This window comes from Crinia signifera, chromosome 2, assembly GCF_055691185.1.
Source record: "Crinia signifera chromosome 2, ASM5569118v1, whole genome shotgun sequence".
NCBI lineage: Eukaryota > Metazoa > Chordata > Amphibia > Anura > Myobatrachidae > Crinia > Crinia signifera.
The window spans coordinates 302,790,140-302,814,198 of NC_139218.1; the positions used below are offsets into that span (position 1 = coordinate 302,790,140).

Sequence of the window (24,059 nt, forward strand, 5' to 3'; positions counted from 1 at the left end):
TCAAAACCCCATCACAGAGCTACAGCTGTATCACTCCACAAATGTTTATCCCATTTACACAAAAGAGCCATCCATGCCTCACTTACAGGACCTGACATCAGTCTTCACCAACGATAAACATAAAAAGGACAATTTTTCCTCGTATTCTCTTTCACCCAACATCATGTATTACAGAACTTTTGGTACTTGTGTAGTTTCACGGCGCCACCGCGCGCACAGTGAAACTTTGAAACTTGGCAGTCTGCCAGACTCTGTGTTTAATGTGCGCGTGCCGCTCTAGCTGTTCTCAGCGCAGCGCGTGGCTACTTTCCTTATGTAAGCTACGTTATCAGCATAGCGCTGGGCAGCAGTGCACCCAGCGCTGACAGGTCACTGTGGTACTTGTAGTTCCACAGTGAAATAGGCAGTCCTGCGCACCGCTGACAACCCGGCAATTTAGACTCCTCCGGCAATTTAGAAGTCTAGATTTAGACGTCTAAATCCAGACTCCCTGCAGTCCTGCGCACCGCTGACAACCCGGCAATTTAGAAGTCTAGATTTAGACGTCTAAATCCAGACTCCCTGCAAACCGCTAAGATGGGGGCATCTAAATTTAGACGGTAAAGCCTCTAAATGTAGTAGGGTCTAGGGGTACACTATTAAACCTGTTCACAATGACACTAGTCGACGTATCAGCTGTCGACCTTGTTAATTCCACTATCCACGCCAACCCGAAGTGTGGCGAGCGGCGGCGGTACGCGTCCTACGACCTTTTCATACCCCCACTATCCACGTCGGCGTGGAGTTGATTTTACAAAGTGTGGCGAGCCACCGAGCCCGAAGCGTGGTGAGTGCAGCGAGGGGACGCGGATACCTGTGAAGCCCGCGAGGGGACGCGGATACCTGTGATACCTCGCGGGCTTCACAGGTAGCCGCATCCCCTCGCGGGCTTCACAGGTATCCGCGTCCCCTCGCCACGCTTCGGGCTCAGTGGCTCGCTGCACTTTATAAAATCAACTCCACACTGACGTGGATAGTGGGGGTATGAAAAGGTCGTAGGACGCGTACCGCTGCGCTCGCCACGCTTCGGGTTGGCATGGATAGTGGAATTAACAAGGTCGACAGCTGTTATGTCGACTAGTGTCATTGTGAACAGGTTTAATAGTGTACCCCTAGACCCTACTAAATTTAGAGGCTTTACCGTCTAAATTTAGATGCCCCCCGGTTTGCAGGGAGTCTGGATTTAGACGTCTAAATCTAGACTTCTAAATTGCCGGAGGAGTCTAAATTGCCGGGTTGTCATCGGTGCGCAGGACTGCAGGGAGTCTGGATTTAGACGTCTAAATCTAGACTTCTAAATTGCCGGAGCAGTCTAAATTGCCGGGTTGTCAGCGGTGCGCAGGACTGCCTATTTCACTGTGGAACTACAAGTACCACAGTGACCTGTCAGCGCTGGGTGCACTGCTGCTGCCCAGCGCTATGCTGATAACGTAGCTTACATAAGGAAAGCAGCCACGCGCTGCGAACAGCTAGAGCGGCACGCGCACAGTAAACACAGAGTCTGGCAGACTGCCAAGTTTCAAAGTTTCACTGTGCGCGCGGTGGCGCCGTGAAACTACACAAGTACCGAACTTTTTCATAACAACATAGATCATTTTCTAAGAGCGATAAATTGCTCGTGGGTGTGGAGGTCACGCTATAAAATACACACACACCTTGAGTAGTTTAACACACGCTGCATCAGCATCTATATCGTTCAGCTTGAATAAGAATCACGTGGATTCACTGTACAAACGCACTGGTTCATTGCATGTACCTTGACTAACAAAAAAATGAAAAATGAACTCTAGCACCTGGACTTTAATTTTTTTATTATAATTTATTATATTTTGAGTCAGTGACTAGGCACTTTTTTTTTATAATACAGGTTCAGTATCCTTTAACCAAAATGCATTTTGGATAAAACATTATTACGTATTTCAGAACATTTTTATAGTTCAATAAGGTATCTTGAGGACGGGACCCTCCTAGGGTTTGTATATGCCAGTGAGGGTGGTGTTGGTGTGACTTCCCCTCCTATCCACCTAGGGCGAAACTTGGCATAACAGCTAGTTTATAAATGAAAGCAATTTGTGAGTCATCCTTTCCAGTGCTGATCCGCTGGATAATACAAATGTAACTCTCCTAATTTCTAATTTTTACAAATAGACAGTACGTCACTGCCAATTGTGCATTTTACTAGTACAGAAAAACATTAATAGGTTACAGAAAGAAAGAAAAAAAAAAACAATTTTCAAGATTTAAAACATATCATTAGCTACTAAATATGTTTTAAAAGGCCGGTAACTGGTCTTAACACATCATTATTTGAGGCAAAGACAGCAGCGTGACAGCTTCAGAATGTCACAATTACTGTAATCAGAAAGTAAAAATCACTTGCGTGACTTTAGATGTTGATATGAATTGGCCACACTCTTCACAAGTTCCTCGCTCTGCAAATTAAATGGTCTACCTAAAGCAATGAACATAGCAATTACCAGTTTGTAAATGAAAGACAATTTAGGGATTAAAGGCACACAATTAAATCCTACAAGGAAATATGAAACCACAATCCTTTTATAGTTGCAGTAATTGGTTAGCCAGTTAAGTACATAATTTTATATGTGGGCGGGAATCTCAAATTTACTAAGAAAAAAAAAAAGAATGTTTACTATCCCACTTTTAGCAAAACAAATAAGACTGTAGTACAATATGACCTGGATCAGTGTCAAGGGGCGTACACATGGGACGATTGAAGCCCTATTTCTAGATAGCTTAGAAATTAAGCACGGATCGCTCCGTGTGTACACCCTATAGAGATGGCAATGCACTTGTCCTGCATGTCGCCACTGCCCACACAGATAGACCTTACATGCACGGTCTATACTGCTAGATAGCAGAGTTTTGCCTAGAAGCATAGGTAAAACACTGATCACTTAGCACACACTGCTGGTGCATCGCACCTGTGCAGTGATGTGTGCTGAGCAATCTGTGCTTAAGCACCTCACCAGTATGGGACTCAACCTGCCCCTTGTGTACGGGGCTTTAGTTAGTCAGTATGAAATGAGAGATCCAGATGTGTCCATTTTACAGTATTGCTATATGTATGTATGTATGTATGTATGTACGTACGGGTACATGCATCATGTTAAAGCTACTTTGCACTAGGCTGTGTACGCTGGAATCCGCAATCTTAACATGCAATGTGTAATGAATAAAGTTTACACGCACCCAATTTACCACTATGGGTATGCTGCAATGTCTATGTAATGGTTCAATGTGATAAATTTACATATATTAATCATTTAATAGCCACACATTGTTCTGATGGTGAGAATACAAATAGTTGTAATAATTGTCCACTAGCACCCGGATAAGACTTCTTTCCGACCAATGTACCAATAAATTCAGCCTAAATACAGAGCTTACACAATGGTGTGTACTATAACATACTGTACGGTTCAACTGTTTGCAGATTTATTTTGAGCTTTTGGGAGCAAGTATACATTTATTGATTTATCCTACACACTAAACCAGAACTGTGGGTCCCGACCTTCTCAGCCTGGGGTCACGACTCCATGTTGCTGACCATCAGGCTGATGACTTTTCTAATCTCAGTCAGTGATTCCAGGAGTCTGAAAAATCTATTGAGTTGTCTGTTACTTCAGACACCTCACATCATTGTTCAATGCTGACATGTATGTGCTGCCTGCGGACTATACGTGAGGTGATGTGATGACCTTCTGCAGTTACTTGCTGGGGTCCTGTAATCATTTTTATTGTCTGATGGGGTCCCAGAGCAAACTAGTTTGAGGACCCCTGCACTAAACTATCATCCCATTGTATGGCCAACATATGGTTTATAATGAAATGAAAAACTTTGTATTGGTGGACCATGATACTGGATTAAAATTAAGGATATTTCTAAATTTTTGCTTTTATGACATAATAACCAATTCCATTAACATCTACTGCTTGCAATTAATGTATAAAAAATGCAGTATATTGACAATGTATGGCTATGTGGTGATAAATCATTCACATCATATAGTTTGTATGCACTTTGTATGTACTCCTGTGGGTTGGCAACAACATCCTCTGCCGTCCATACATGCAGCTCAATCTGAAGATATCATCAATGACACCTTACTTCTGGATGTGGCCACTGAAGACATATCATTGGTTATTTGTAAGATTGCACAGTGTGTATGCACTCTAGGGTTTATTTAGACCTTATAGTTGTTGTGCAAATTCTGAAGCCGAACGATTATCTAACAACTGCGCATGCATATATATCATAGCACGCAAGGCCAAACAATAAAAATTAGTGATTATTTTTTTTCGCACTCCCTCGTTTGGGGTGGTAACCAGACATTTTCTGGGAGTGTCAGAAAAACCTCAGGCGTGTCCCGGCGGTTTCCGAGAGGGTGTGTGACATCTGCTCCGCCCTCAATCAGCCGGTCTCTGTCGCAGAGTTGCGGAAGGGTCAGAGTTACGCACACTGGGAAAATCATTTGATGGTGAGTGAGTTGAATATCCATTTGAAGATCAGTGATCCATTTGTAAGCCATTTGCAGGCTTGCATAGGGCAGGGGTTCATTCTGTCTGGGCAGTGGGTATCTGACTGCTGTCGGCACATCATCGATCAGTTAAGAATTAGGCCCTATATTATTTTAGTGGGATTTCAGGGGAAATTGTTGACGGCATTGGTGGAAATTTATAAGATGGGCAACCAATGAGAATCTACTACTTATTTATTTAGCACCTTCTAGAAGATGAAACAGAATCTGTTTGGTTGCCCATAACAACAGCCCAAGATAAATAGCACTCCCATCTTTGTAAAATAAACCCCATTGTATAGGTTAAGGATGCTTGAAAATATTACATGACATACAGCAGTTTCATTTATGCTTTGAAAAAAAGTAATTTTGAATCCTGTTTGATCGTTAAAATTACGTTAATAAATGTATAATTTTTATCACAGAGTATAGAATAACAACAAACTTATTACATGGATTCCTCATGAATACAAGCACCAGTTGTAAACATTTTGGGGGAATTTACTAAGCCAAATAATGCTCAAATAATCATATTCATAAATACGATTATTTTAGCCGTATTCGTATTTTTGTCATTTATGATTTATGATGCCAAAAATATGTCCATTCGTATTCGTATTAATGGCACATTCATATTTATGAATACGAATGCATATGCCTTTAACAGAATACGAATCATCATTCAAAAAAATGGTTTCATGGCGGCAGCATGGCCGCGCGCTACTTCCGGGTCTGTGTCCCCTTGCGGGGCTTGCTGCGCTCGCCCACGCTTCGGCCACGGTGGCTCACTACGCTCGCCACACTATCTAAAATTAACTTCATGCCAATGTGGATAGTGGGGGTATGAACTATCCACGTTGGCATGAAGTTTATTTTAGAAAGTGTAGCGAGCGCCAGGGGACGCCGACCCGGAAGTAGCGCGCGGCCATGCTGCCGCGGTGAAACTAAACAAGTACCGAAATTTGACTAGTGGATGGGGGCCATTAAAGACTGAAATGACCTCGGATGCAGCAACTTCCAGCGACGTGCTGCATTACCTGCCAGACACACCTACTGAATTCTGCAAACCATCGCAATATGTACTGCATCTCTGAGTGGTGACAATCCTGATGTATACACAATGCAACTCAGATATATGCGTGCCACATCACTACTGCATTGACCTCTGAATCAGGACCAGTGTCCTCCATCAGTGGTGGACTGGAGCAACAGGGATTTGGTTATGTAAATTCTGAAGGTATAGAGCTCTGCTTCACATGAATGAAGCAAGCTGCAAAGAATGGTGGTTGTAACCTTCTCACTGTTGACAAACGGGAGAATGACCGCACTTGGAAGCTCACTTCTTCTGCGCAGCCTCTCTTGACAAGATGAAAGTAGCCAGGGAGGTAGTGAAAGGTGAAAATGGGACATAGATGTCATTCTACAACTGGTTGGAGGACCTTTCCAGGAAAAAGTAGAAAAGTTCTAGAGAGCCACCCTTTGGTGCGCAACTGAAATCTGTTACCAGGAAGTGATGTTAAATACTTAAACACATGTTAATAGTAAATGCGTGTTACCCTAAAACAGGCATGTCCAAAGTCCAGCCCGGGGGCCAATTGCGGCCCGTGATGTCACTTCAAGCGGCCCGCAGCCTCCAGCCAGAAGAGGGCGGCTGGAGCCTGACGTAGAACGCAAGCACAGGACTCTAGAGGTGGGACCCCGGCTAATGTGCGCCTTTACCTTGCTGGTTTGCTGTCTGCATTGGTGAGGGGCTGCCGGCTGCCACTGTGAGATGTTTGGCGTCTTTCAGATGAGTATGTGTCCAACTCCTGCTGCTGCAATTATATATCACCCTCCACCGCGATCACAGTGACAGTAGTGTGCGGGGAGGGGGGAGCAGCAAAGGGGAAGCTTGCTCCCGTGATATGCGGAGCGGAGAAGGGCGGCGGCGGGAGCCCAAGCATCTGTCTCCTGCAGGGGAATATACAGTGAAGAGAGGCAGTATGTGGTACATTCAGAGAAGGGTGGGCAGGCTGGGGGACATACAGTGAAGGAGGGGCACGCTGGGGGACATACAGTGAAGGAGGGGCACGCTGGGGGACATACAGTGAAGGAGGGGCAGAGTGGGGGACAATTCTGATGTGATTAATGGTTCAAAGAATTCTGGCCCTCTTTGTAAAAAGTTTGGACATCCCTGCCCTAAAAGAACCCAATAAAAACCCATGTTGGACGAATTTATCTTTTCAGTGTGCGTGTGTGTGTGTGTGTGTGAGTGTGTGTGTGTATATACACACACACACACACTCAAACCTTTTTGAAAGATAAAAACATGGGAGAAGCACAGAACACTTGTCAGAGAACTAATTTTATTCAGCTGGAAAGAGGAGAGTGTATCTAGCACTTTGATGCTGTATTTATGGTCTTACCATTTTATTGTAAGTTGCCTGCATTGCTGTAGCTGTAAAAGCACTGTGTCAATCTGAAATGTATTGAGGGATGACCCCTGTACATCTCCACACAGATAAATAAATTAAATCGCACTTTCCCCAAGGCTCCTGACAGGTCTTAAAGCTTTACTCAAAGACACCTGGAGGAATTTTAGCTATCTACAGGTTCCAGAGGCATTTGTGTTATAGACCAGAATACATAAGATCACTAGATACACGATTAGATAAAAATAATTACTTATTTTTTATACATTGTAAAAAAATAAAATAAAAAAAAAACCACACAACTATGGAACTATATAAAGTTGCTGAAATTACTTTTACATAGTAGAATGGATAGAAGAAAATGTACGCAGGTAAACCTGAGCAACGGGTTCCAAGAATTGCAATTACTGTACTCACCATAATCACTGCACAGAACACATAATAAAAATAAACACTGAAGTAAAAGCACTGAACAGAAAAAAAAAGATAAGAGTAATCTGTTTCTAAGAAATTAAATTACCCATTGGAAAAGCAATGGTTTTGCTCAGTGAAGTAAAAATAGTTCAGCAGAATGAAACTGTACAGAATCGTAACAAATTCACCAGACACAATGTGATTATTAGAACCAGATGTTTGGGAACACATTGCAAATTTACATTTTTCAGCAATGCACAATCCAAATAAAACATATGTTTATAAACAAATAAAAAAGGAAGAGTACAGTTAACATTAATTGTGTTTTTTTTATGGGGCCTACACATGGGGCGATTTCAGGGCATTTTAGTTAGAACGCTTAGAAAACGCCCCTACAACGCTCCATGTGTAGGGGCCACAGCGATAGCAATGCGTGGCTCCGCGTGTTGCTATCGCCCGGTGATTAATATCCAGCATGCCAGTATTCTCACAACACTGGCCCTAGCACATCGCTCAGCACACAACGTTACAATAGTGTAAAATAGTGCCCATATAGTGTAAGCGAGACCCGGGTTACCCGTTTAAACTTCCCAGTGACCCAGGTCAGACCTGGGTAAAACCCTTCTTTTAACACAGGTTGGAATGCTTGGTTGCTGGAACCGAGTTTTTCCTTATGGTGTTTTCAGACCCGGAATATTTGTGCAGTGTGAAAGGGGTATAAATGAAGGCACTTGTTTCCTAGCACGGCGCCCACGATATTCAGTCATATGGCATTGTATTCAATTTAAAATTGTTTATCATTGTATATGGCATACAATGGCATACGATGAGATTTTAAATTGTATAAGCACCCTAATGGTTTTTTTCAATGTTAAATGGTCCCCCTATACGATTTTTAATTGTATAAGCACCTTAATAGGTGCTTACAATGTTAAATGCACCCCCACGCCACTATCAACGCCAACCCGAAGCGTGGCGAGCACAGATAGCCCGCGAGGGTCCTGCGGTACGCGTCCTACGACCTTTTCATACCCCCACTATCCACGTCGGCGTGGAGTTGAGCCACCGAGCCCGAAGCTTGGCGAGCCCCGCGAGGGGACACGCACTACTTCACATGTATTCTGCGTCCGCTCGCCACGCTTCGGGCTCGCAACACTATATAAAATCAACCCCACACCGACACGGATAGTGAGGGTATGAAAAGTTTGGAGGACGCGTACCGCCGCCCATCGCGGGCTCGCAGCTCTCGCCGCGCTTCGGGTTGGCATTGATAGTACGGGTGGCGTGGGGGTGCTTTTAACATTGTAAGCACCTATTATGGTGCTTATACAATTATTTATCTTCTAGGGGGCAAATTTAACATTGAAAACACCCATTAGGGTGCTTATACAATTTAAAATCGTATACCAGTGTATATGCCATACAATGGCATACAATTCGATGGTATACAATTTAGAATTGTATACCATCGGCTAACATCGCATCGCATACCTTCGTATGCCTTATGGTATGCAATGCGATGGGTGCCGTGCTAGGAAACAAGTACCTAAATGAATAATAAAATCAGAATCTGCATTACACCACTGTTTGATGGTCTTTTGAAGTGATGGAAATTTCCAAACAATCTTTTAATATTATAATTTTATTTATAAGGCGCCACAAGTGTTTCGCAGCGCCGTACAAAGGAACAGTACAGGGAGACAAAACTTGGCATAACATTGAATAAATAACAAAAATAGAGTACAAAAAAGAGCGCCACAGTTCAATACACATTACAGCTTAAATATAAGTAGTGAGGACTCAATCAACATACTATAAGAGGCTTGAGGCCAATGATGGAGATGAGTATGCGGACGAAGATGGTCACTGAGTGTTTGAGTATAGGAGAGCTGTGAGTGAAATGTGAAGAGAAGAGAGCTTTGACAACAGGAGGGAAGAGGGCCCTGCTCGGAGGATCTTACAATCTAGTAGGAAGGGGAGACAGACAGATTACAAGAGGTGCAAGCAAGTGGGTGGTGGCTAGATAGCAGGATGTAAACAGGCAAGGGGTCGGGTACGCTTTGATGAATAGGTGAGTTTTCAGTGCCCGTTTGAAGCTTTGCAAGGTCGGGGAGAGTCTAGCATGGGAAGCAGTGATCAGGGTGGAGGAGAGACGACAGTCATCGGCCGACCGTAGAGGGCGGGAGGGTGTATGAATGGAGATAAGGTTAGAGATATATGGAGCAATGGAATTAGAGATGGCCCTGTATGGGAGTGTGAGGTGTTTGAAGAGGATTCTGCAGGGTAATGGGAGCCAGTGCAGATTTTGTCGAAGGGGAGTGGCAGAATTAGAGCGGCAGGAGAGGAAGATAAGCCTGGCTCCAGAGTTGAGGACAGATTGGAGACGAGCCAGTTGGGATCGAGCGAGACTGTTGAGGAGAACATTGCAGTAGTCGAGCCGTGAGATGACCAGTGAGTGGATGATAAGCTTAGTTGCACTCTGTGAGAGAAAATGCCTGATGCAAGCAATGTTGCGTAACTGGAACCGGCAAGAATGGGCCAGAGTTTGGATGCGGGGTGCAAAGGAGAGGGAGGAGTCGAGAGTGACATCCAGGCAGCGGAGTTGGGGTACGGGGGAGATGATGGTGTTGTTAACAGTGATAGAGATATTAGTAGGGGGCAATCTTAAAAGGGATCGCTGTAAGCACAATAACCAATTTAGAAGAATATAGCTGACTTCAAAGCAGTGGTCCCCATCCAAGCCTGTTAATTGTTATTCCCAGTCAGATATTTCAGGTTCTGTCTGACTTAGAGTTTTGCTGAGGGTATATTCCAAAAGCTGGGACTCTCCCCCTTTGAAGGACACTATAAGCTTGTCTCTACTTTTCCCAGAACCAGAGATATCAGTCTTCTAGCAGCTGGTTACTGCTCCAGCTCCACACACCTGGTATGTAGTTTTATATTCTCGTTGGCAGATTGCTCTGCCTCCTGAACTCTGATCCCCCAGTCCCCAATATAATTTGGTAGGTGGGATTCTCTAGTTTTTAATTCCATTCCTAAGAAATCTATTTCCAGGAACTGGAGATATCTGCAGTCAAGCAAGCTGTCCTCCCACCAGAAAATTATGAATAATAAGCCCACTCCACTATACACCCCTCCTCTGCATATTAAACATCCTCTACCACCCTGGAAGTTATGTATCAGGGCCCCTTCATTCAGCCCAATGCCCCCTTCTCCCACCCCATCTCCCACCATCTGTGCAGTAAAGGGGTAATTAGTGGAAATTACTGATCCAGGCCTACATGCTGAGCGGTTGATATAATACCCCCTACCACCCGCGGGACATCAAAGCTTCCCCCACCCCTATCGCTGGAGGATCGGTAGGGGCCCAAATACATTGCTATGCCCAGGGGTCTACACCACTGTTGACACCCCTGTATGTATATGTACATATATATATATATATATATATATTAATTTTATTATTATTATGTATATACATTTGGTCTATCTATAATACTTTAACTGACCCGGCATATACTGGGTCACCTAAGTGTCCATCTCCGTGCTTTGCTCCACCCCTCTAGAAACCCCCTTCCGAAAATCCTGCGTTTGCCCCTGGACACCATTACCATTGAAAATGACAGCTGCATTGAAAAGCATAATATAAAAATCTAAATGAAATATGTGATGAATGAAACAAGTATGAAGGTATTTGCCCCTTCAGGATGAATGGTTCAGGGTTTTTTAACATACAGTATGCCTGAACAATACATTAATGGTTCTGCCACCTGATCATCCATACACTGCATGGTTTGCTGAAAATGAGCACAAAGCATATAATCAGAAAAACCTAAAATTACATAATCACCATGGAGTTAAGCAAGTCTAGCAAAGCTGAAGGTCAGCACATTATTTGGCAATAATATAAAAGTCTAGTATAGGAGTCAAGATTTAGCATGCTTAGTATAATAAATATATGTGTATATAAAAAACATCTAATACATATTCATTGGAATAATATTGAAGAGAAGCATTGATAGAAAAGGTTCAGTCATAACACGTCCTACAGTAAATGGTTTCCACTCATCCTGATCCCTTGGAATAAATAGGTAAAAAGCGTTAAAGGAGGAATAATGGATGCATTCTTCCAAAAGTATACTCATTCTCTGCCTGGAAGAGTCAATTTAATAATACAGTCAACAACAAGACTTTAAAGTGATTTGTGCTAGCCTCACCCTCTGCAGCTCCCATTTCTCTATGAGCGGTTCCACTTCACCTCCAAGCACAACCGTGTTGGTGTCATCCAGGAGCAAGCATCCATTTTTCACTTCAACAGTTCCTAATAGCTTTATTTTTGTGCCAGGCGGAGTGTTCAAGCTACGAGCAAAGGGGGAAAAATGGAGAATACAATTAAAATGTAAAGATTTTGGTAGATGATCACAAAGAAACACAATATATACGGTTATTTAAAATGCATACAAACACAAATGGAGTAAGACTGCTTATTAAATGCAGATGTACATGGCTTGTGTGTACAGAACGGTGTTTTGTACTTAAGGAGCATTTAAGATTTTCTCACACATCAGCATTATTTCCATGGTAAAATTATGGGCAAACCCAGAACGCAGGCAAACTGCAATGCAGGATACAGAATATGGAAATACACAAGGTTATGCTATAATTCCTCAATAGGAATTACTACTCTTGTAAGTACACTTCAAGATAGATTTAGCACAGATAAAACTTCTATATTTAAAAGTAAATACAAGAGCAAGACAGGAGAATATTTAAGAAATAAAAAAATATTTAAAAACAAGCAATACTAATACAGATATGTATTTCTAAATCCATGTATAGCTGATAAAAATAGGTATACACCCTCCAATAGAATCAGATTTGTTTACATTTTTTACTCACTGACAAAACAACTTTAGTGATATCACCATCTAACACACTTGTGTCCATTTTACTACAACAGAAATCACAAATTTTCATGAAGTTCTTCCCAAAACATTTGCAGAAGTTCCCAGAGAGGTATTATGGTGTGTACACACTATCGATTTGGCTTGCGACGTGATCATATCGCATATGGATCGCATCGCACTGCAGCATGCAATCTGCATACAATTTGGACTATATAGTGCAGATCTGCACGATATAGTCTATGCAGCCAAGACTTTCTGCCTGCGATACGGGAGCGCACATCGGGATCGTAAGGGTTAAAAAAACCCATGCGATCTGCATGCGACCCCGATGCGATTTTGACTATATAGTCAAAATCTCAAGCACATTGTACAAGTGTGTACACACCGTTCAATTCATTACATCCAAAACCAGCACAACGGGGTTCCCTTACCCGCACATGCTGACGCAGTGTAAATATAAAGAAGCCTGTATTTACCCTGCACAGTAACAAAATAACTTGCGCAAATCTAAAGCTGCATACACATGGGGCAACTGGGCTTTTTTGGCTGAGCTACGTGCTTCAGCACAAATCGCTCACCAGAACTCGCAGTGTGCCTGTGATGCACACCACAATCATGTGTGCTGAGCGGGGCTTTGCCTATTTTTAACAGGCTAAGCTACAGGATCTAGGGAAAGCCAGTGCAAGCACTGGCTTTCCCTGCAGGTGATAGCAATGTGAGGGACCATGCTTCGCCATCAATGCAGGGCATACACACGGAGCGAATGGTGCTCCATTTCTAAGCAATGTATTCACATCACTTAGAAAAGGGGCAGAAATCACCCCGTGTGTATGCCCCTTAACACTCTGCATTGGTTACATCTGCATCACCTGCAGTGCAACATGGTTTTGCCAATTTGAGAAAGATTTTGCTTTTGTGATTAACTTTGATTCAGTACCTAAGTCCATAATGACTAATTTATTCCCAACTTAGTTGACCTATGCACGGTCTATCAGCTGGATACCAAGAAGTTGGTGGGTTCATTGATAAATAAAATGTTGATGGGCTGTAGCAGAGTCCAAAATTCAAAAAGGTGAGCCACACAAACTGCCAGTGAATCAAAGCTGGTAATGTTTGGCTGCATTTGTGGTGCCAGTTGGTTTGGTTTCCTTTTTTCAATTTTGTACTGTGCCGAGCCATAATTTCTGAAGCCGCCACTGCTTACCATAATACTGTAATGCATTTGCTCTTTTCAAAACTGATCTGTCTAAGGCATAAGACAAAATTACAAGGTAGAATGAGACCCCTATACGTGTGCCACTGTAATGAGTATATTCTCCTTAAAGGATAAATACAATACCTGTATTAATTGGTCAGCACCAATTTTGACACTCTCAGGCAAAAGTGGTGCACATATGCACTAGGCATTTTGAGCTCAAAGTAGCTGACTTTTGATGTTTTGAGCTACTGTACTGTGAGCTCAAAATCGCCTATTGTGTATGGCTGGGCAATGAGCAGTGAGCACTTATGCAAGCTGACGAATCATCGCTGGCCATTGGCCTGTTTTCCTGGACAAGTGAACTTTCTACAGTCTCTTATTGTGGAAAGTGAATCACTCCCTTTGAAAATCCATAGGCCGTGTGAAAATCGCTCAATGCAGGCAATGAGCGATTTTTACGTCCAGCGATTTTCATGATCACTCTGCATAACCACCCTGTGCATACATCAAACACATGAAATACAAATAATATATTTTATTTGTGCATAAAACAAGGTTTGAAAACATGGAACAAAGTTTGTGTACAATCTCAGGTACTGAATTTGATTTGTCAAGCAATCATTTTCTTGCACATATTTTGTGCCAGTTACATATCATGTCCTCGTGTTGCTGTTACAGGTGTACCCAGTAGCGCTGTTACAGGTGTACCCAGTAGCGCTGTTACAGGTGTACCCAGTAGCGCTGTTACAGGTGTACCCAGTAGCGCTGTTACAGGTGTACCCAGTAGCGCTGTTACAGGTGTACCCAGTAGCGCTGTTACAGGTGTACCCAGTAGCGCTGTTACAGGTGTACCCAGTAGCGCTGTTACAGGTGTACCCAGTAGCGCTGTTACAGGTGTACCCAGTAGCGCTGTTACAGGTGTACCCAGTAGCGCTGTTACAGGTGTACCCAGTAGCGCTGTTACAGGTGTACCCAGTAGCGCTGTTACAGGTGTACCCAGTAGCGCTGTTACAGGTGTACCCAGTAGCGCTGTTACAGGTGTACCCAGTAGCGCTGTTACAGGTGTACCCAGTAGCGCTGTTACAGGTGTACCCAGTAGCGCTGTTACAGGTGTACCCAGTAGCGCTGTTACAGGTGTACCCAGTAGCGCTGTTACAGGTGTACCCAGTAGCGCTGTTACAGGTGTACCCAGTAGCGCTGTTACAGGTGTACCCAGTAGCGCTGTTACAGGTGTACCCAGTAGCGCTGTTACAGGTGTACCCAGTAGCGCTGTTACAGGTGTACCCAGTAGCGCTGTTACAGGTGTACCCAGTAGCGCTGTTACAGGTGTACCCAGTAGCGCTGTTACAGGTGTACCCTGTAGCGCTGTTACAGGTGTACCCTGTAGCGCTGTTACAGGTGTACCCTGTAGCGCTGTTACAGGTGTACCCTGTAGCGCTGTTACAGGTGTACCCTGTAGCGCTGTTACAGGTGTACCCTGTAGCGCTGTTACAGGTGTACCCAGTAGCGCTGTTACAGGTGTACCCAGTAGCGATGTTACAGGTGTACCCAGTATTGCTTTTAGCAAATAAAAAAATAAAAATAAATTCACTTTCTGGAATGTATGGTTTGCAAAATAGTTTGGATAAGGGATACTCAACCTGTACATTTGAAGAGACCCTACATAACAGAAATAAACAACAATATCAAGGTTACATTATGTAAAGCAAGCATTATAAAAATAAATATGTTTCTATTCTTTATGCACAGACATTTCCATCTTTTGTTAAAGTTAACAGATGTTAGCGCTCTTTCAAATACAAATTTGCATTACATTTATATATTTAGAATTTTGAAAATGTGAATGTGCATTTAGCAATTTCTCAAGAACCATTTTAAAAGTGAATGTGACAAAACGCAATGAAGAAAGCAATCATTGTTCATCTGGCAGGCATGCAAAGTATTAGCCAAGAAGGCTTAGTACTATTGTTAAGAAAACTCAAAACTGGAAATCAGTCTTTTTGTAGTGTGTATTCAGTTACCAGGTATAATTATGCTTCTGCAGTTTAATATTTCACTACAAGTTAAAGCCAGTCAGCCTTCAATATACTGTACTGCTCAACTGCAAAGCTTGGGAATGCAAAGAAAACAAGCATCACATTTTGGCCAGTATTCAATGGCCGGGATCGCGTCTGGCAGCGAATCCTGTGTAGGATTAGCTGCACTTTAGCCGCAATTCTCCCTTCAGGGAGATTCGCCTGGCAGCCGCCCCTCCGCGCCCTATTCAACGCCTCAGGGGCTCTCTGCCCCTGGCGGCGAATTTTAACACCCAACCCCCGGCGAATGCCGCTGTGGAGCTAGGGGACAGCTGCAGGCAGGGAGATGGAAGCCTCCCTGCCTGCGCCAGATACTGTGGGGGTGAAGGGGGGCTGGCACTGACTCAGGGAGAGCCCCCCTAGATCTGGCAGAGGGCTGGGATAGGAGCGGCCGCACTCACTGGTTCCGATCCTGCATATGTAAAGATCGGGACCAGAGTGCAGTGAATATATGATATTAATGAGCGGTTCCCACCCCCCACCGGCGAATGTGTAAAAAAAAAAAGTTATAAAAAAAAATAAAAATAATAAAATATATATTCATGTTCTGCAAGCACATGAATAAAAATAGCATGTCCCTTCACAGAAAAAAAATATCAGATTTTTTTACACCAAAAAAAAAAAAAAAACGCTTTATTTTAAAAGATCACATTCCAGTTCACCTAAAAAAGATGACGAATGTAAAATGGAGAATCATGGCGAAAATCAATGGAGAAAGCAGTTCTACATTTGAGCATTGAATACACTCTCAGCGAATCCCAGTGAAAACCCCATTGAAATACACCAGCGAATTGCAGCGAGCATGAAACGGAGAACTGGCCGGCATTCACTGTTTGCTTTCGGCGAACAGTGAACATTGAATAGTGTGAATCATATTATCAGAGAAAATAATTTACTGCAAGGAGTGAAAACAGCCCGATTTGCCCCCCCCAAAAAAAGGTGAATTGGGAGCATTGAATACTGGCCTTTATGGTGGCATTAACAGTTTTCACTATAAGCAGTCACATCTAATATATACCAGCTATAGAGCAGGTGACTGATACCACTGCATCACTGTGACATAGTATAGGGCAGGCATGTCCAAACTGTGGGCCTCCAGCTGTTGTGAAACTACACATCCCAGCATGCTTTGCCATAGCTTTAGCATTCCCTATTAGCAAAACTGTGGCAAGGCGGGGGGAGTGGCTAAGGATCAGTATGGAGTGAGCAGCCACAGGCTGTAACTCCTCTCTTACCTCCTGAGAAATCCTGAGCCTGCGATGTGTTGCCGCCGCTGCGGGTGAGAGGCTGACGGAGGTGCGTGCTTGACAGCGTGGGGACTGTAATCCGGAGGTGTATGAGCCCTGGCGCGTGCTGAAGCTCCGGTGTGAGCAGAGACCCCGGCGTGTGTGAAGCCCCGGCGTGTGGTGAGGAGGAAGGCGGAAGCCGGAAAAGCAGCGGGTTGATTGACAGCTGGGCGGCTGCGCGGCTGGTATCCCCGGCTGCGATATCTCTGGACTCGGCGCCCTCTGTGAGAGGAAGGACGCCGTTAGACGGGGGACACCTGGTTAGACCTAGCTCTCTGGGGGGATCTCAAAGAGAACTGAGTGCCGGGAGAGAGGTAGCTGAGTCAGTTACCAGCACCGTGAAGACCTCTCGACTGCAGCTACAAAAACGTGAGTCACCTATCCCTGGATAATTACAGGAGATTAGGTGGGAGAAGGGGTAAAAGTAAATTGAGCTGCATAAAAAGGGGGAAAAAGAAAACAGAATATAAAACAAACAAAAACAAAAGGAAAAAAAAAAAAAAAAAAGCTGCAGGACTGTGGTGGGGAGATATCTGAACTTTTCCTGAGAGACTGTTATCTGTTTAACGCGTATCTGACAAGCGAGATTTTTTTTTTTTTTTATATATATAGGATTAAAGGGTTAAAACACCTGTTTTGTTACAGGGCAAGAGATATTGACAGCAGAAAGACTTGTTTGTGTCTATATGATATTACCTGAGAGAATCTATCCAAGGGCCTGCTGTCTCAGACCTTTACCTCGGTTAAAAATTATCATTTTCCTGTGCCACAAGTACAATTTTGTGAAAAAACCCACCTGTGTCACCTGACTGTGTGTGGAGAGGCTAATTCTGTGAACTATTTTGTACTCTTTTAGTAAGGGGCTGTTGAAGACGTGTATACAGTCAAAATCCAAATAAATACAGGTGGTCTCCCTCACTATAAAAAAAAAAAAAAAAAAAAATGGTGAAGGGCGCAGCAGCTGCAGCAAAATTAGAGAAATATTCTCGGTCAACTCAAAGCGCCGTTAAACATGGAGATACTAGCTTATCAACTTCTGTGATGGAGGGCGATACACCTAAAGCTGTAGATACAGTGCAATCTACTCAACAAATATTGCAGGCCATATCGGTCTCGGAACAAAGAGTTACAGAGAAGATAGGACAGGTTCAGGCGGATGTTTCCTTGTTAAGACAGGATTTTCAAAAAATCAGAGACAGAGTCAGTGAGACCGAACAACGTATTTCAGTATTGGAAGACACAACCTCTCCGATTCAAAAAAAAGTTGTTGAAATGTCTACTCAGATAACAAGTATGCAAGCTAAAATGGCTGACATAGAAGGGCGTCTAAGACGTAACAATGTGAGATTTATTGGGATACCTGAAAGGGCGGAAGGAGCCACCCCAGAGACTTTTATTGAGAACTGGTTAATTAAACTTTTTGGGAAAGATGTATTTACCCCGCAATTCTCTATAGAACGGGCCCATAGGCTCCCAGCTCGCCCATTACCACCAGGTGCCCCAGCCAGAACCATTATTGTACGCTGCCTGCATTATAAAGACCGGGACACTATTTTGCAATTGGCACGAAGAAAAGGCCCCCTACTTCTGGATGGCCAGAATATACTTGCTTTTCCAGACTTTGCTCAGGAAGTACAGAAAAGCCGCTCTCAGTTTTTCCAAGTAAAGAAAAAACTCAGAGACCGCAGTATACAGTATTCCATGCTGTATCCAGCAAAACTGAGAGTGGTTTTTAATAGCACCACACACTTCTTCTCATCTCCAAAAGAAGCTGAGGATTGGCTTGAGAAACAGCCATAGGCTATATCATGAAATATAGTGTCAGAAATTATTAACGGATGATATAGGGGTGTGGTCAGGAATAAAATCAACCTGGGGGTGGAGGGAGGGGCGTGATGGGATGAGGCGGGTTGGGGTGTTGGTATTTTATTTTATTTATTTTTTTTATTTATTTTTTATTTTTTCTCTCCCCGTCCGGTTTCGCCTCTCTTATCCCCCCCCAAACCCCCCCAGCGGTGGTGGACGTCAGGGTCCAATACATTTGATTATAGGGTGGAGTTCATACTGAAGATAGTGTAGTGGTTTTATATCTACCACTATCCCCTAAGTGAAGAATCTGTTCCTTTTTTTTTTCTTTTCTTTTCTTTAATTATTATTAAGTTATTATTTTTGATGTTTTTTATCTCTTTTCTTCTTTTTTTTGTTATAGGGTATGGGTATACCTTCGAATTTCAAGGCTATACAGGGAGGGCAAGGGATGGGTTTTTTTGTTTTTTTGGTTTTCATTTTTTACTGTATAATTACTTTTGTATATACGTGTTTATGGTACTTCTTTATGGAGAAAAATATTTAAAAGAAAGAGGTCAGATGAGTAAGGTTCAAAATGCACAGCACAGTGAATATAGTTTAATAATATTGGATTACAAGATTGTTATTATGTGATAGGAGGGGAGTATGGGGAATTGTTATCTTTTCCAATTTTTCTATTTGTTTTTTTTATCCTTTTTTCCCCACTTATACTTATTTATTAAGCTGGCTCTCTTATATGATATAAAATGTGAATATAAAGTGGGTTTAAATCACCTTCCCTTTTTTTTCTTCTTCTCTATTTTTTTTTTTGTCCCCTCTCACCTCTTGACCAGTTATGGGGGTAGGTGAAATTAACTTGCTCGGCTGGAACGTCAGAGGGTTAGGCGATAGAATCAAGAGGTCATTGGTCCTGTCGCAGATAAAAAAATATAGGTCGGATATAATTTGTTTATTTGAAACACATATGTTTGGTAGCAAAGTATTATCAATTAAAAAACCGTGGGTTGGTCATACTTTCCATTCTACCTTTTCTAGTAATGCAAGGGGGGTGTCTGTTATGGTTAGAAAGTCGGTACAGTTTCATTTGGAACAAAGTGAGGTCGATACATTGGGTAGATATGTTTTTTTACGAGCATATATTAACTGTAAATTGATACATATATTGGCCGTATATGTTCCTCCGCCATATTCAAATGAAGTTTTACGGCGAGCAGTTAAATTTATTGCTAACTCACCCACGACCCCTACAATATGTATAGGAGACTTCAATAATGTGATGGACTCAGATATGGATAGGTGGAGAGAGATAACTAAAAGTACACAGACCCCCTCCCCTACTGCATTTGCACGACTCGTGACAGAAATGGGTTTGGTAGACGTGTGGAGAGGACGGAATATAGACACTAGAAAATTTTCCTGCTATTCGGCAACATTTCACACCCTCTCACGTATAGACTTAGCTTTAATTTCCCCTGATTTAATACCGGAGGTGGTAATGGTAGATTATTTATCGAGGGGAATTTCAGACCACTCCCCGATATCCCTTACCTTAAGGACAAACCCAGATCAAGGGACAAAACTATGGAAACTTAATCCCTTTTGGCTGACCCTGATGGGGGAAGGGTTAGACTTGGTCTTATTATGGGAAGGATTTCAAATAGACAATCAGTCATACCCAGACCCCACTATAAAACATGATGCCTTTAAAGCATATATGCGGGGCCTATTTATTAAGCGTATATCTCAGATTAAGAAGAATAGTAGACAGGAAGAAGAGAGGTTAGAAACAGTGAGTAAGCAATTAGAAGCACAATATGTAATATCGCAATTACAGGTAGATAGAATACTATGGCAGGATGCACAACGGGAATGGGTGGATTGTATATATGAAAAATCAAGGCGCCGGTTAAATTTTTCTGGGCATGAGAAATATATGCATGCGGAGATAAATGGTAGTTATTTAGCATATCTGGCTCGTACGGATATAGCTAGGAGTAATATTATACAAGGAATAAGGAAATCGGACGGACAGATGTGTTACTCGGGGGCGGAGGTGGCTGGGGTCTTTAGGGACTTCTACCACTCTCTGTATGCATCTAGGGCCTCATATTCTGACACACAATTGGAGGATTATTTGGAGACAATGAAACTCCCACAATTGTCCAATCGGGAGGCTGAGGCTTTGGATGCTCCATTCACAGTGGAGGAAATAGAGACGGCTATATCCTCGCTTCCTGCTTCAAAGGCCCCTGGGTGTGATGGGTTCTCAGCCGAGGTTTATAAAATGTTTAAGACATTTTTTGCTCCATACTTGCTGGATTTATTTAATTCACTTCTTGAATGGGGGTCACTCCCGCCATCTATGGCTGAAGCAAATATTATTGCATTATTAAAACAGGGGAAGGAACCCACACTTCCCGAGTCGTACCGCCCTATCTCATTGCTAACAACAGACATAAAAATATTGTCTAAAGTGCTAGCAGCCAGATTAAGTGTAGTTATTAGCTCCATAATTAATAAAGACCAAACAGGTTTTATGCCAGGAAAATCTACTGCCCAGAACCTACAGAGGTTATTTTGTCATCTTCAGAGAGGGAACACGGCAGGATCGGGGGCAGTGGTAGTGTCGCTTGACGCGGCTAAGGCCGTTGACTCTGTCGAGTGGAGGTATTTATGGGGGGTTCTTCGGAAGTTTGCATTTGGGCCAAGGTTTATACAGTTTGTACAATTGCTATATTCCAACCCGAGAGCTAGAGTGACAATAAATGGATACACATCAGATACATTCCCATTGGAAAGAGGGACTAGACAGGGATGTCCCCTCTCCCCCACATTATTCGCTATTGCGATTGAACCCCTGGCGTGTTTATTACGAGAAGCGGAAGGGGTCAGGGGGATAAGAATAGGAAAAATAGAGGACGTAGTGGCTTTATATGCCGATGATACACTTCTTTTCCTTCAAGATTCTGAAAGTTCTCTTAGAACGGCATTTCAAATAATAAAAGGATTCGGTGAATTCTCCGGACTATTAATTAACTGGGAAAAGTCGCATATATTTCCCATATCTGGACAGATTCCAGAAGATCAATCTATGGACCAAGTCCTAAAATGGACTACTCGGTTCAAATATCTTGGGGTGTGGATCACATCTGAAGTTGCTCAGTATGTAACTCAAAATATAGATCCTATAATATTAAACTTCAGAGATAGGGCCCAAGCCTGGAGGAAGCTGCCACTGTCGGTTTTTGGCCGTATTAATTTATTCAAAATGGTTATGCAACCAAAATTTATATACGTGCTACAAAATTCTCCAATCTATATAGCGAAACAGGTATTTAACAGAATTGAGAAGGTATTACTGTCTTTCATTTGGAACAATGGCAAGGCTAGAGTTTCAATTAAAGTCCTATACAAATCGCAGTCATCGGGAGGTTTGGGGTTACCTAACCTGCGTCTGTATTATGTTGCTGCACAATTAGCGTATCTATCTGAATGGGTAAAGGGGACGGCTGATTCAACAGTGGTGAATTTTCTAGTGGAACAGGTGGAGTGTTCCCCTAATTTCTCCTTTTCTCCTCTTCAATTTTTACTCTCAGGCTTAACACATACTATGCTGCCACATATACTTCGCCAAGCTATAATGATCTGGAGATTCACCCATAAGTTCTATGAATGGTCAGCACAAGACAAATGCACTCCATTATGGTTTAATAATTCATATCCAGAAATGGTTAAAATATCCGAGGATAATATCTGGGTCACTCATGGCTTATTGGAAGTGGGCCAGCTATATTCTGAGGATGGGTTTATAACCTTCCAACAATTAAAAAATAATTTAGGAATTGTGAATACTGCCTTCTTTCGGTACCTCCAACTACGCCACGCAGCGACAGCCCAGTTCCCCAAAGGTCCCCCGATAATATATGATTCACCGGTTAAAAAAATGTTATTAAATTTGGGGCAGAAGGGGAAAATGTCTGCTATATACGCAGTCATAAATGATAAAGGTATTCCAGACCAAATTAGTAATCTAAGAGTAAAATGGGAAATGAATTTTGGGCATCTTAATGATGAGCAATGGAGTCAGATGATGGGTTCTCTGAAAGATACTACTCCATGTATACGTTATAGGCAAATATTTTTTTATATTCTTCATAGAGCTTATTGGACCCCGTCATCTCTTCAAAAGGCAGGGCTTAGAGATAACTCCGAATGCCCAAGATGTCAGAAGGATAATGCGGATTTTTGGCATATGATATGGGAATGCCCAATTATCTATGATTTTTGGAGGGAGGTTTGGAAAGATGTACGAAGTACGGCCCCAATGTTACCCATGATAGACCCTCTGGTATGCTTATTTGGTATAGATTTGGGAGAAAAGTACTCAAATAATATATATAGATATTCTCTATGCCTTAGCACAATGGCTATGGTAATTATAGCAAGGGTATGGCTTTCGCCAGATCCCCCAAATATACATAAGTGGAGAGCATTGGTTAACGAAGTGGTACGCCATGAGCGATATATGTTTAAAATGCGAGGGACACCAATTAAATTCTCAGAAAAATGGGACAGATGGTGTAATTCAGGAGTAGGTAGAAATGAATAGAAGATAATATAAGAAATAGAAGGAAGGGTGGCTGTGACATTGATAAAAAATAAACCGACATAGAACCGACCAATATCATAAAGTAGGATATATAGTGTCTTGAAAATAAATGAAAGGGTAGATGTGTTAGGTAAGACATAATAAAGATGTAGTTGCTTGAAGTACAGATAGATTGTATATTGGTATATGGATACGATAAATAAATGAATTTATTATTTATTTCTAAATTATTTTTATTTATATACTTTTTTTTTAATTTTCCCCCTTTTTTTTTTTTTTTTTTTTTTATGTGTATGCATATATATGTATGTATGTATGTATGTATGTATGTATATATATGTAAAGAAAATTTTTTTTTTCTATATATGAATATGCACAGGCTGTATTGTATAGATATGATGAGGATTATCCCGTTGATTGGGTTATAAAATGGGGCATGTACTAATTGTGAAAACTATTGTCTCAATCCAATTTTGGTTATTTATCGATGTATTCATACAATTTGATACAAGGTTGTAAATGTCCCTTTACTAGACTGTTAATTCCTGATTTTAGAATGGACCTCTATAAGTAACCTAAGTACATAGGTTGGGTGGGTGTGGGTGTGTCGGTGAGGGGGTGGTGGAGGGGAGGGATGAAAATCCCCCCCCCCCCTTTTTTTTTTTTTTTTTTTTTTCCTTCTCCTTCCTCTTGCTCCTCTTGCCCTTTTGGGACTGATAACACAAATACATACACTTAATATAGGACTACACCACACAAAGGAATAGTAAGGG

The 24,059-nt window shown here is 42.3% G+C and overlaps 1 protein-coding gene across 1 annotated transcript in view; it reads right to left on the reverse strand.

Moving 5' to 3' along the window:
- The window catches only part of TDRD3 (tudor domain containing 3), a 240,430-nt gene that overhangs the window by 69,864 nt on the left and 146,507 nt on the right, over positions 1-24,059 (reverse strand). The window contains exon 5 of the mRNA XM_083168890.1: positions 11,620-11,761. Coding sequence (XP_083025016.1) covers positions 11,620-11,761 — 142 coding nt within the window. The remainder of the gene's footprint in view (positions 1-11,619; positions 11,762-24,059) is intronic.